Source organism: Staurois parvus, unplaced genomic scaffold (assembly GCF_062004578.1).
Source record: "Staurois parvus isolate SC_StPar_1 unplaced genomic scaffold, SC_StPar_1.0 ptg000621l, whole genome shotgun sequence".
Taxonomy (NCBI): domain Eukaryota; kingdom Metazoa; phylum Chordata; class Amphibia; order Anura; family Ranidae; genus Staurois; species Staurois parvus.
The window spans coordinates 373,848-387,461 of record NW_028318417.1 but is presented as its reverse complement, the minus strand read 5'-3'; the positions used below and the strand labels follow the sequence as shown (position 1 = coordinate 387,461).

General features: G+C 39.2%; 1 gene segment (V, D, J or C); it reads right to left on the bottom strand.

Annotated features, from left to right (window-relative positions):
* The window catches only part of LOC149449379 (T cell receptor beta constant 2-like), a 37,761-nt gene extending 24,488 nt beyond the window's left edge, over nucleotides 1–13,273 (bottom strand). Inside the window, 1 exon segment of the C gene segment in view lies at nucleotides 13,249–13,273. Within this exon segment, the coding sequence occupies nucleotides 13,249–13,252 (4 nt within the window).
* Nucleotides 13,274–13,614: the final 341 nt, after the last annotated feature.

Here is a 13,614-nt window from a genome sequence, read left to right as displayed (position 1 = left end):
TAGCATGGGAAAAAAAAACAAAAAAGACAATTCCTGGCCACAAAAATTCTATTCTGTAGCCACAACATGAAATTGAAGGCTTGGTTGGTCAAATTTTTAAATCAATGGTGGCACCATTGGAGCACCAAACATTTCCAAATTCGTTAAGAATTCGACCCATGTTTAGCCTGCAATACTCTGACAATAAAAATGGCAATGCCCACAAGATTTTCTTACCACTTACCTCCTAAAGGTCACATGGTATCAATGGTTCCCCTTGTCTCTATCAACTTCTCTGTAGGCAATTTAGAAAGGCGAATTTTTGCCCTCGTAGACTTAGCATGACACCAAGAAGGTCTAAATATTTTACTTACCCAGCACATAAATAGTAGTTCCTTCTCCAAAATACTGAACACTGCCGCTGCTCACAGCCACTCAGTGCCGTATGAATTTCCTTGATGTCCTGGCAGGTGCTCAGACACTGATAGCATCTAACTGACTCTGTGGCTTTATGGTATTACCTAGTATTAGCATAGATGAGAGGACGCCATTTTAAAATAACTCTGACCACATTGACCTGTTAAGTCTTTGTCTAGGCTGGTCTGTACCAAGTCCTTCCGGGAAAACAAAACGGCAACGTTGTCTGTATTACCACTGATGGAATCTGATTTTAGCTGCAGCACTTAGCAGTGAACACATAGCTAGAGTTGATGGTTGGAGGACCTTGTCTTGGTGGTGAGAATAGTTGCAAAAATTGACCATCATAGAAGCAAATTGCAGCTGCAATTAGAATTATTTTTATTTAATTTCTATATTACAGTATACATAGTGAAAACTTTTTTTTTTTTTTTTTTAAGTTTTGAGCGTTAGGCTCGGTTCACACTACTGCCTCCTGAAAGTCGCGGGACTTACAGTGCGACTTGCTGACGACTTGATGCAACTTGAGTACTACTTTGAAGCCATTTTCATGCCATGCCACTTTGTGGAAGATTTAGGCTCCATTTACACTGCAGTTGATAAACTCACATTTAGAAGCTTTTCTGCGTTTTTTTTCAGCAGCCCCTGAACTCTCCCTAATGTTCTCCTATGTGTCCATGTACACATCGTCCTTTACAGTCGTTTACAGGCAGTTGAGTTTACAGTTGTTTTTTTAACGCACCAAACTCGCTTTCAGGAGTAGATTTTATCAGAGTTTCAAACACTTGTAAAGGCGACTAACCGCGTTTATAAGTGTTTGGAAATTTTTTTTAACACTTCCATTTCCAGATGCTGTCCAGAGCCTTTTTCATCATGAAAAATGCATGCAAAGGGTTTTCCGGTACACCATACTTTGAGGTTTCGCATGAAAGAAAATATGTTAGACACTGCTGCAATAATTTCTGCACAGAAATGAGCCGGAACACATCCAACACCACAAAAAAATAAGACAGCTAATCTCAACACATACTGCTCTCTCTGCTTCTGCTCTATTTCTCTAAAAATGTCTGAAATAGTTATTTTTTTACTATTTTTCAGTGCATTCTGGGCATTTTGAAAAGTCTCCTGAGGTTATCTTTAAAAAACGCTTCTAAACGCAAACGCTCATAAACACACATAAACGCAGATAAACGCGGTATGCAAACACGGCTAAACAGATGTTTTTTAACCTCCGATTTCTAGCAGTCAGTTTCCATCTTTCAGATTTGTCCCGTGTACATGGAGCCTTAGGGTTCTTTCACACGAACATTTCCGTTTTTCAGGTGGACCCGATCGGAACCTTCACTCTCCTCTATGGAATGGCGGGTGTAAATGGACTTGTGTCCGTTTAAACCCTCCAACATCCGATCCGCCAAAAAGAGACGGATGGGAATCCAATTCCCCTTCCATCCGTCGGATTGGATGAAAATGGACAGGCGGTCCATTTTCATCTGACTGCCCATTGAGGAGAGGGAGCAGCTCTGTGTCTGCTCTGCAGCAGTGGAGGGGACACAGCTGTCATCCACTTGTTTAGCAGGGATCAGCAGAGAAATGCCCCCGCTGAGCAAGCAGATCTGCTAAACGGGTCCTAGAAGTGTGAAAGAGCCCTTACTAAGGCTAGGTTCACATCTGTGCGGGTGGTGCCGCTGCGGATCCGCACAAAAATCTATGCAGCCGACCACCCGCACAAAAGAATGTGGACCCGTGGGTAGGTATCATTAGTTCTAATGGCACGCCGCCGGCACTGGAAATTGCAACCGCACTGGGAACTGAGTTTCCCATGCAGGCTGCGGTTTCCAAAGAAGTGCAGGGACTTGCATGTCACAGGCTACGGGAGTCCATTCACATGCATGGGCTCTCGTACACTTGCAAAACACGGCCTGCCTGGCCACATATATGTGAACCGGGGTGAAGCTGGTTCACTCAGAGCCTTGTGCACGGTAGCCAATCAGCTTCAAACCTCAGCTTGTTCAGTGAGGATTTAGCAATAAAACCTGTAAGCTGATAGGTTTCCATACAGAAGTGCACAAGATTCTGAGTAAACCAACTTTAGTAAATAAACCCCTTTGTCTGTAACTAATGAGACTGTAACGTCCTGTAATGTTGGGTATTCAAAGTGCACATACAGTAGGTCCATCCCTTTTATCAAAGTGAAAAGCCTCTTCTCCTTTAGAAAATCAACTCCACTCTCTAGGACAGCTTTTCTCAACCAGAGTTCTTTGAAACCCTAGGGTTCCTCCAAAGGCTGCGAGGGGTTTGTTGAGCAATTCTGACTTTCAGATAGATAACCATTGACATCAGTTATCTGTTTAGCTGGAGATATTCTTCCTACTGGCCACAATTGTAATGGAGCTCTTCTCCCATTGGCCACCAATGCGAGGGGTTCCTGGAGAAATTAGCAATTCTGACTTGTCCTGGTGCTTTAGCTCAGGGGTCTTCAAACTATGGCCCTCCAGGTGTTGAAGAACTGCAAGCCCCATGAGGCCTTGCAAGACTAAGACAGCCACAGGCAAGATTCTCAGAAGCAGAGGCATGATGGGACATGTAATACTTCAACAGCTGGAGGGCCATAGTTTGGAGACCCCTGCTCTAGCCAGTAAGTCTGTTGCTTTTCAACAGAACAAGCTGTACTTAAGATGTATCAGTTGGAGTATTAAGACAAAGTGAAAAGCCTCTACTCCTTTAGTAAGTCAACTCCACTCTCTAGAACAGCTTTTCTCAACCAGAGCTCTTTGGAACCCCAGGGTTCCTCCAAAGGCTGCGAGGGGTTTGTTGAGCAATTCTGACTTTCAGATAGAAAACCATTGACATCAGTCAGTTATCTATTTAGCTGGGGATATTCTTCCTACTGGCCACAATTGTAATGGAATCTTCTCCCATTGGCCACCAATGTAAGGTGGCCTATCTTGCAAGGAACACCAATCTAAATGGGCCTTTCTTCAATGACCACCAATGCAAGGTGGTATTTCAGTGATCACCATGGAGCATTTCTGCCCCGATGTAGAGGGGCTTTAAACCATTGGCCACCAAGGTGATGCAACATTACCATTTTTATTGCTAAATTTGTTCTGCCTATTATATTATTATTATTATTATTATAAACATTTCGTTTTATTACTACTGACATAACTACTACTGATTTTTTTCCTGGCCGTTATTTTTATTATTATACATTTAATTTATTATTATACATTTAATTTTGTTTAATTTCATTACTACTCAAAATATGTTTATCCTATAGCTCAACTCTGGAAGTCAAAACACACCAAGTATGCCACATTCCCTTTATTTTTACCTATTTAGCATACAGTTCCACCAATGCACCATGAGCTATAAATATAATAGTAACATGGTTTCCCTGATACTTGAAATAAGTTTCAGGCTCCAGGCACACTAGGAATTTTTTCAAGCTCAAAAAACACTGTAAAAAAAACCATGGATAAAAAAAAAAACTCACTGGTAATAGCAGTTTTTAGTAGCGTTTTATTAGTGTTCAGAAGCGTTTATTAGCGTTTTTACAGTACATGTAGAGGAAAAAAAAATTATAAAGCTAGAAAAAAAGCTGTTAGGATTATTTTAGTAGTGTTTAGTGTTCTTTTTTTCTGCTGGAAAAATGCTCAAAAAAACTCTACAAAAACAATTTTTTTCTGCTCTTAGAAGCTGAAGCTCAAAAAACGTTAATAGCATAAAGTAGTGTGAATGGACACAAAGGATGACACTATTTAGCAACAGAAAAAAAAAAGCTTGTAACAGTTTCTAGGAGCTGGTGTGCAGCGAGCCTCAAGGTTTATTGAAACTTCTATTTCAAGATTTCCTCCATGTTTAACCATTAGCAGCCCGGCGAATGGCCGTTTGGCGGCTTCAAAAGTGCTTCGGCATTCCGGGTGCACGCCATTTGGCACATGCGCAGTTTGCGCTCCTGCAGAGCCGCGCAGCGGTGCGATCTGTCACCGGCCGTGTACCTCGGACACAGCCGATGACAGATCTGAGTACCGGCCCCCTTTGCTGGTACCATGTGACCTGCTGTGACCAATCACAGCAGGTCACATGACAGTTGTATACAATGGATGGCCTCATTCATGCCATCCATTGTATACTAGTGCCTAGCTGTGAATGGTCACAGCAGGTCACATGCACATGTCATGTGATTAGCTGTGACCAAATCACAGCTAAGCACAAAAAAAAAAAAACCTGAATGAATTGATGTCATTCAGGTAAATGCTTGCTTATAGCAAAGTAATTCTTTGCTATAAGCAAATTGTGTAAAAAAAAAAAAAAAAAAAAAATACTGATCACTTCCTCAAAGAAAAAAAAATAAAAAAAAATAACAAAAAGTAATAAAAAATTTAAAATAATAATAATAATGCCAGTTATATGATGACGCTGTACTGCACTGGTGACAGTATGTAAAAAAAAAATAGTGAAAATAATTTTTTTAATTTTTTCATTTTCCGAAAAATTATGACAAAAAAAATACAACTTCAAAAAACTCGCCATGCCTCTTATGAAGTACGTCGGACTGTCTACTCTGCAAAAAGGGGTCATTTGGGGGATATCTGTACTATTCTGACATTCTTGGACCTCAAGAAATTAGATTGGCTGTCAGTACTTCAGGATTGATCAATATTCAGATCTATACCATAGTTTGTAACTTTCCTACAAACTAAATAATACATCCTAATTTGGGTTATTTTCACCAAAGACATGTAGCAGAATACATCTCGGCCTAAATTTATGAAGAACAATTATTTATTTGTAAACTTTTATAACAGAAACGAAGAAAAACGTGTTTTTTTTTCAAAATGTTTGGTCTTTTTTTGTTAATTTAGCAAAAAATAAAAACCCCAGCGGTGTATAAATACCACCAAAAGAAAGTTCTAGTTGTGTGAAGAAAATGATAAAATTTTAGTTTGGGTACAATGTTGTATGACCGCGCAATTGTCATTCAAAGTGTGAGAGCGCTGAAACGTGAAAATTGGCCTGGACTGGAAGGTGTAAAATTGCCCGGTATTGAAATGGTTAAAATGTTGAGAAAGTCTGCTCTAGAATTCTTTGGAAACAGCTCACAGAAATTTAGCAGCACGTTGTATGTTTTCCATGATGGACAATTCTAATTTCCTCCACCCTTAGACACTTGGTCTTATCCATCTCTTGATCCATTCTGACCATGCTCACATCTAATACATTACTTGCAATATACCATAGTATATACCAAATTTTGTCATATTTTCAATATTAATGTGTTAATGAAATACTCACAAAGCTTTTTGAATTTGTTGACATGCATCTTTCATACAAGAAAAAAAAATCTGTTAATACTGAGTTGCTTTGGTCTACCAAGTCCTAGATGCAGTTTTTTTTTTATATTAGACTGAAGATCAAATCCTGTCAACTTCCCATTATTCTATATTTTCACATCATTTAAATGGACAGTTCTCAGATCATTAACAACACCAGGATTTCACTATAAGTCTTCAACTGTGACTTACCCAATACATGCAGCACGGTGCCACCACCGAAATACTGAGCGTTGTTGTAGCACACTGAGAGACCAAGGCACCAAATCTCTACCATGGTATTGGTATATCAAGCTGGATTCTGTCCAATCTTGGCATTTGTAACCTTTGCATTTTATAGCATACCTGTTGTCTTTTGAAGATTTGTGGCAGGGTCTTCGCTCTCGGGGGTAGACCCTGCTTTCACCGTGCAATGCTTATACTATTGTGAAACGCTTCAACAAATTCAATTAAAAATGTCATGAATGTTCAGGAAAGAGATTACAGAACTTTGTGGTCAAAGCCGACTTGGACACCACCTCTCATGCCTACTTACCCATTACAGACAACACAGTTCCTTGGCCAAAATAAAGTTGGTCGTAGCTGCCCACACAGGAAAAGTTCAAGTGTAAAACTGCCTAGCAAGGGATTGTCGTTGTCATTACTGTATTTGCACTTGCAACATGCTTGATCTATCCATCAACATCCAGCAGATATATCAAAGTACATCAAAACTGGATTAAGAAATCTGGATCTGTATTTTTTCAAATTGCTTTGGCCATTAGATTGTAAGCTCCAAGGAGCAGGGCCCTCCTAACCCTCTTGTATTGAACTGTCTCCCTTTTATATTGTAAAGCGCTGAGCAAACTGTTGGCGCTATATAAATCCTGTATAATAATAATAATGTGCACTGTCATAAATTGACATGTGCTGCTATTCCCAGCATAAGCCCCTATAATGTGCAACAATGGAACAAAAAATAGACATGCACTTTTTTTGGCTAGCACCAACTGGCACCGTTAAATGAATGGCTAACCTTTGCACCTGTTTTAACCCTTTTTCTGCCAGACGTTTTTGCTATGTTTTTTTTGTACACATAGTTACATAGTTAGTATGGCTGAAAAAAGACAAAAGTCCATCCAGTTCAACCATAGAAAAAAAAAAAAAAAGTTATAATCCTACACCCACAGTTGATCCAGAGGAAGGCAAAAACACCCAGCAAAGCATGACCCAATTTGCTCCTGCAGGGGAAAAAATTCCTTCCTGATCTCCTGAGAGGCAATCGGATATTCCCTGGATCAACTTTACCTATAAATGTTAGTATCTAGTTATATTCTGTGTATCCAAGAAAGAATCCAGGACTTTTTTGAAGCAATCCACTGAGCTGGCCACAACCAACTCTTGAGGGAGTCTATTCCACATTTTCACAGCTCTTACTGTGAAGAAACCTTTCTGTGTTTGAAGATTACATTTCTTTTTCTCCAGATGTAAAGAGCGCCCCCTTGTCCTCTGTGATGACCTCAGGGAGAATAGCTCTACACCGAGTTCACTATATGAACCACTGATGTATTTATACATGGAGATCATATCCCCCCTTATGTATTATACATGGAGATCATATCCCCCCTTATGTATTATACATGGAGATCATATCCCCCCTTATGTATTATACATGGTGATCATATCCCCCCTTATGTATTATACATGGAGATCATATCCCCCCCTTATGTATTATACATGGAGATCATATCCCCTCTTATGTATTATACATGGAGATCATATCCCCCTTATGTATTATACACGGAGATCATATCCCCCCTTATGTATTATACATGGAGATCATATCCCCCCTTATGTATTATACATGGAGATCATATCCCCCCTTATGTATTATACATGGAGATCATATCCCCCCTTATGTATTATACATGGTGATCATATCCCCCTTATGTATTATACACGGAGATCATATCCCCCCTTATGTATTATACATGGAGATCATATCCCCCGTTATGTATTATACATGTAGATCTTGTCCCCCTTATATATTATACATGGTGATCATATCCCCCCCTTATGTATTATACATGGAGATCATATCCCCCCCCCCTTATGTATTATACATGGAGATCATATCCCCCCTTATGTATTATACATGGAGATCATATCCCCCCTTATGTATTATACATGGAGATCATATCCCCCTTATGTATTATACATGGAGATCATATCCCCCCTTATGTATTATACATGGAGATCATATCCCCCTTATGTATTATACATGGAGATCATATCCCCCCCTTATGTATTATACATGGAGATCATATCCCCCCTTATGTATTATACATATTGATCATATCCCCCCTTATGTATTAGACATGGAGATCATATCCCCCCTTATGTATTATACATGGAGATCATATCCCCCTTATGTATTATACATGGAGATCATATCCCCCTTATGTATTATACATGGAGATCATATCCCCCTTATGTATTATACATGGAGATCATATCCCCCTTATGTATTATACATGGAGATCATATCCCCCTTATGTATTATACATGGTGATCATATCCCCCCTTATGTATTATACATGGAGATCATATCCCCCTTATGTATTATACATGGTGATCATATCCCCCTTATGTATTATACATGGTGATCATATCCCCCCTTATGTATTATACATGGAGATCATATCCCCCCTTATGTATTATACATGGAGCTCATATCCCCCTTATGTATTATACATGGAGATCATATCCCCCTTATGTATTATACATGGAGATCATATCCCCCCCTTATGTATTATACATGGAGATCATATCCCCCCTTATGTATTATACATGGTGATCATATCCCCCTTATGTATTATACATGGAGATCATATCCCTCCTTATGTGTTATACATGGGGATCATATCCCCCCTTATGTATTATACATGGTGATCATATCCCCCTTATGTATTATACATGGAGATCATATCCCTCCTTATGTATTATACATGGAGATCATATCCCCCCCTTATGTATTATACATGGTGATCATATCCCCCCTTATGTATTATACATGGAGATCATATCCCCCCTTAATCTCCTCTTCTCAGTAGAGAATAAATTCAGTTCCTCTAATCTTTCCTCATAGCTGATCTCCTCCATGCCTCTTACCATTTGGTTGCCCTTCTCTGTACTTTCTCCAGTTCCCCAATGTTCTTTTTGTGAATTGGTGCCCAAAACTGAACTACATGTGCTTACAAAAATCATTTTAGGCCTGAAGATTACACAAAACCCCCAAAACATTATATATTTTCTGAAAGCAGAGACCCTAGAGAATAAAATAGTGGTAGTTCCAATTTTTTGTTATGTTAGATGATATTACTGCTAAGGTCTAGGAAACGCAAAAATTTTTTAAAAAACTCATTAAGTGAATTTTAGGCCAAATTTATGGTAAAATATAAACAATGAGGTTCCGCCAAGTAAACAGATACCCAACATGCCAAAACCTTAAATTTGTGTGCGCCTATGAAATGGCGACAGATTTTAGTACCCTATGTCTTCTATAGGTGACACTTTAAAAGCCCCTATAGGTCATCAGTTTAGCTTTACGGAGGAGTCTTGTGCTAGAATTATTGCTCTCACTCCTGCGTAACATGTATGTAACATATGTCAACATGTGTATCGCAATCAACGTTTTCACGCGTAGGAGCCCTGATGTGTGTGTTTACGTTTGTATGTGCGTATATTTGGGGGGGCTTACTTTTTTTTGTGGGGGATTTAATGTGCTTGATTGTAAATGTATTTTTTTGCAATTAAAGAAAAATTACTTTTTTTAATCACATAGGGGACTTAAAGTCACCCATGTGATGATTTTTAGGTGCCAGGTTCTCTTCGAGACTTGTAGGGTCTACAAGTCTCCTCTGGGCTCCACTGGATGTCTTGCAATGCAGACCGCATTGCAATACATTGCTTCTTGGCTGTACTAGCCGATAAAGTGATGGGTGACCCGGAAGTGTCATCACAAATATTGCCTACCAGATCACAGAAAGAAGGTAAGGAGATCAAACACTTACCCGCTCTCCTCTCCCCTCCACCCACAGGCACCTGCCATGGCACTCCCCGGGCCGGCAAATGGGCAAGCAGGGCCCAGATACATGGCAGGAGCATAGGTGTGGGGGGCACCGGGAATGGGGGTTGTGGAGCAATTGTGCGGCAGCACAGCCGCCTGACTGCTTCTACCGGACAGGCAGGAGTCTCCCTGTCAGTGTTAGACACAAGATTGTGTATAAAACTCCCACTGTCAGGTCCATACAAAGTACAGACCTGGCGGTGAAAGGGTTGAAGAAATAAATTTGGAGGCTATGCTCAAATAAAAGTGGGCAAAGGAAAATTACTAGTCTATATTATTGCCCGTAGCTGATCTTTTCCTCATTACCGACTTGCCATGCCTTGTTGTGCAATGGGTCTTATGTGTGGAGAAGACCATCTTGGCAGAGGCAGGGATTTGCTTCCACATGTCAGAGCTTCCAGCAAGGAGAACATTGACTAACACAGTATTGACATCCCCAAATCTTATTCCAGATATCCAGAGACTAGCAGTCAAAGGCAGCAGTGCCTTTAGACTATGCAGATATACAGCTTTAGGGGCTGTAAGTGAAGTCGTGCCTAGGCACACTCACATTACTGAGAATACTTCTACTTTTCAGGAGGAATACAGGAGAAAAGGTCTAGGGCAGACATAGGCACTCCAGCTGTTTGTCAGTCTTGCAATGCCCCATGGCTCTTGTAGTTACAGACACAGACATGGCTCCCAGAGGCATGATGGGATTTGTAGTTTCAGCACAACTGGAATATCAAGGTTGCTGAGTTTAGGGTACTGCTTGGGTCAGATGAATAGTTATAAATGGGCCATGACTGATGCCTATTACACAGGTTATCTGGTACAGATTAACATAGACTAGTTTAGCCCATGGAGGGGGGTCTGAGTATTTCAAAACTCAATGTATTTAGACATCTAGACATGGTGAAGACAACTTGAAGTTCAAACTGAGCATCAGAATTGGGAACAAAGGGGAATTAAGTGACTTTGAACATGGCATGGTTGTTGGTGGCAGACGGGCTGGTTTGAGTATTTAAAAAACTGCTGATCTACTGGGAATTTCACGCACAACCACCCCTAGGGTTTACAGAGAATGGTCCGAAAAAGAGAAATTATCCAGTGAGTTGCAGTTGTGTGGACAAAAATGCCTTGTTGATGTCAGAAGTCAGAGGAGAATGGGCAGACTGGTTCAAGATGATAGAAAGGCAACAGTAACTCAAATAACCTCTTGTTACAACCAAGGTATGCAGAATACCATCGTTGAATGCACAATGGGTCAAATCTTGAAGCAGATGGGCTACAGCAGCAGAAGGCCACACTCCTGTCAGCTAAGAACAGGAAACAGAGGGTAAAATTTGCACAGGCTCACCAATATTTAGCAATAGAAGATGGGAAAAACATTGCCTGGTCTAACGAGTCTCGATTTCCCTAGAGATGGTTGTGCGTGAAAATCCCAATAGATCAGCAGTTTTTGAAATACTCAGACCAGCTCGTCTGGCACCAACAACCATGCCACATTCAAAGTCCCTTAAATCTCCTTTCTTCCTCATTCTGATGCTCGGTTTGAACTTCAGCAAGTTGTCTTCACCACGTCTAGATGTCTGAATGCATTGAGTTGCTGCCATGTGATTGGCTGATTAGCAATTTGTGTTATCAAGCAATTGAACAGGTGTACCTAATAAAGTGGCCGGTGAGTGTATATAACTATGGAAATTAGCAGACTGCCAGTAAATTTTGGAATTTCAGGTCTGTTTAATTCCTATAGCCCCATTCGCCAATATGTGTATTATTAAACTTTCTATAGATTTTCATCTAAAGTAAAAAGCATATATACAACACCATCGCTGTATTAATCACAACACAGAGAGAATTTTTCCTTCTCCAAAATACTGTCTGTGTCTCTGTTGGCACACAAGCTGACTACCAATATGTGAACCTTAAAATGGACAAAATTTCCTCCTAGCCTCAATTGTGCTTTTTATGCAACAAAACCTTTACAAATTCCAAATGCCATTAAAAACAAATTTCACTGGGTTTTTTTTGTAATTTGTGACTTACCCAAAACATGCAGCACTGTGCCTCCCCCAAAATATAGAATACTGCCAGAGCACACTGTGAGACCTGGGCACCAAATCTATAACTTGTCCATTGATTCAGTTCTACTAACAAGTCAGCTGGCCATACATTAAAGAATTTTCCTTTAGATTTAAAAAAAACCATCCCGCCTCCCATGGAAATGTTAAGCTATTTAATGCAATACTGCCCTTCATTCCCAAGCTGGTCAGTTAGAAAATGTATTGAAATTCCACCGTTGGACCGCATATTATCAAACTATTAACGCTTCTATAGATTTTCATACAGGAAAGTAAAAAGCATATATAAAAGACACCATCCCTGTATTAATCACTTACCCAACACAGAGAGAATTGTTCCCTCTCCAAAATACTGTCTGTCTCTGTTGGCACACAAGCTGACTGCCAGTTTAAAACGCCACGGTATATGATTGCCACATACGGTATACTGTGTTTATTAGTGACATTATTTTTTTTACCCGAGAAGATGGACTCTTTTCAACCCAACTATGTTGTAACTCTGTAATTATTAGTCACTAATGTTAATAATAGTAACATACAAAGAGAGGCAGAGAATAGATAGATAGATAGATAGATAGATAGATAGATAGATAGATAGATGATAGATAGATAGATAGATAGATAGATAGATAGATAGATGATAGATAGATAGATAGATAGATAGATAGATAGATAGATAGATAGATAGATAATAGATAGATAGATAATAGATAGATAGATAGATAGATAGATAATAGATAGATAGATAGATAGATAGATAGATAGATAGATAGATAGATAGATAGATAATAGATAGATAGATAGATAGAGAGATAGAGAAACAGAGAGAGTGAGTGAGAGAGAGAGAGAGAGAGAGAGAGAGAGAGAGAGAGAGAGAGACAGAGACAGAGAGACAGAGAGAGACAGACAGACATATATATATACATATATATATATATATACAGAGAGAGAGAGAGATTTATATATATATTTACTAGTAACAATGACAAATCTGCCACTTACGAAACTATATCACGGGGGAGTCAAGCAGTGCATAGATCATTTTTGCCTATTACATGTGTGCTGTTAATGTTGAGTAAACAAACCAAAGCATTTTGCCTTTTGGTTTAATCCACTGACTGCATAGAATTGAAGCTCTGGACAATGATCTGTATCTGCGCTGTAACATTCAGCTCTACACAGATGACATCCCTATCCAGTTAGCAAACTGTAGCATGTGCAAGTGTTCTTCTCCCAGACCCAGAATATTTATATTTACACTGATCATTTTTTTCTCAAGTTTAAACATGTTTTTAGAAACAAAATATATTAACAAATTGCCATGTTTTTTCTTTTAATGACTTACCCATCACAGAGAGCACTGTTCCCTGGCCAAAATACAGTCTTTCGTTACCGGCACACAAATAGATAGTAAGTGTAAAACTTCCTTGGATGGGATTGGCATAGTCATGGCCTTGTACCCAAATGTAACTGATACTTTACAGATATTAGCTACATCACCAGTTATATTACTTATTGCATTAAACTGATTATTGCATTATTATCATTAGTAAATAAGAATAAAGAATAATTATTAGTAGTATTAGTAAAGTATAATTAGTAGTAGTAGTAGTATTAGTAGTAATAAAGAATAATTATTATTATTAGTATTAGCAGTAGCAGCAGAAGCAGTAGTAAATAATTATTATTATCATTAGTAGTAGTAAATAAT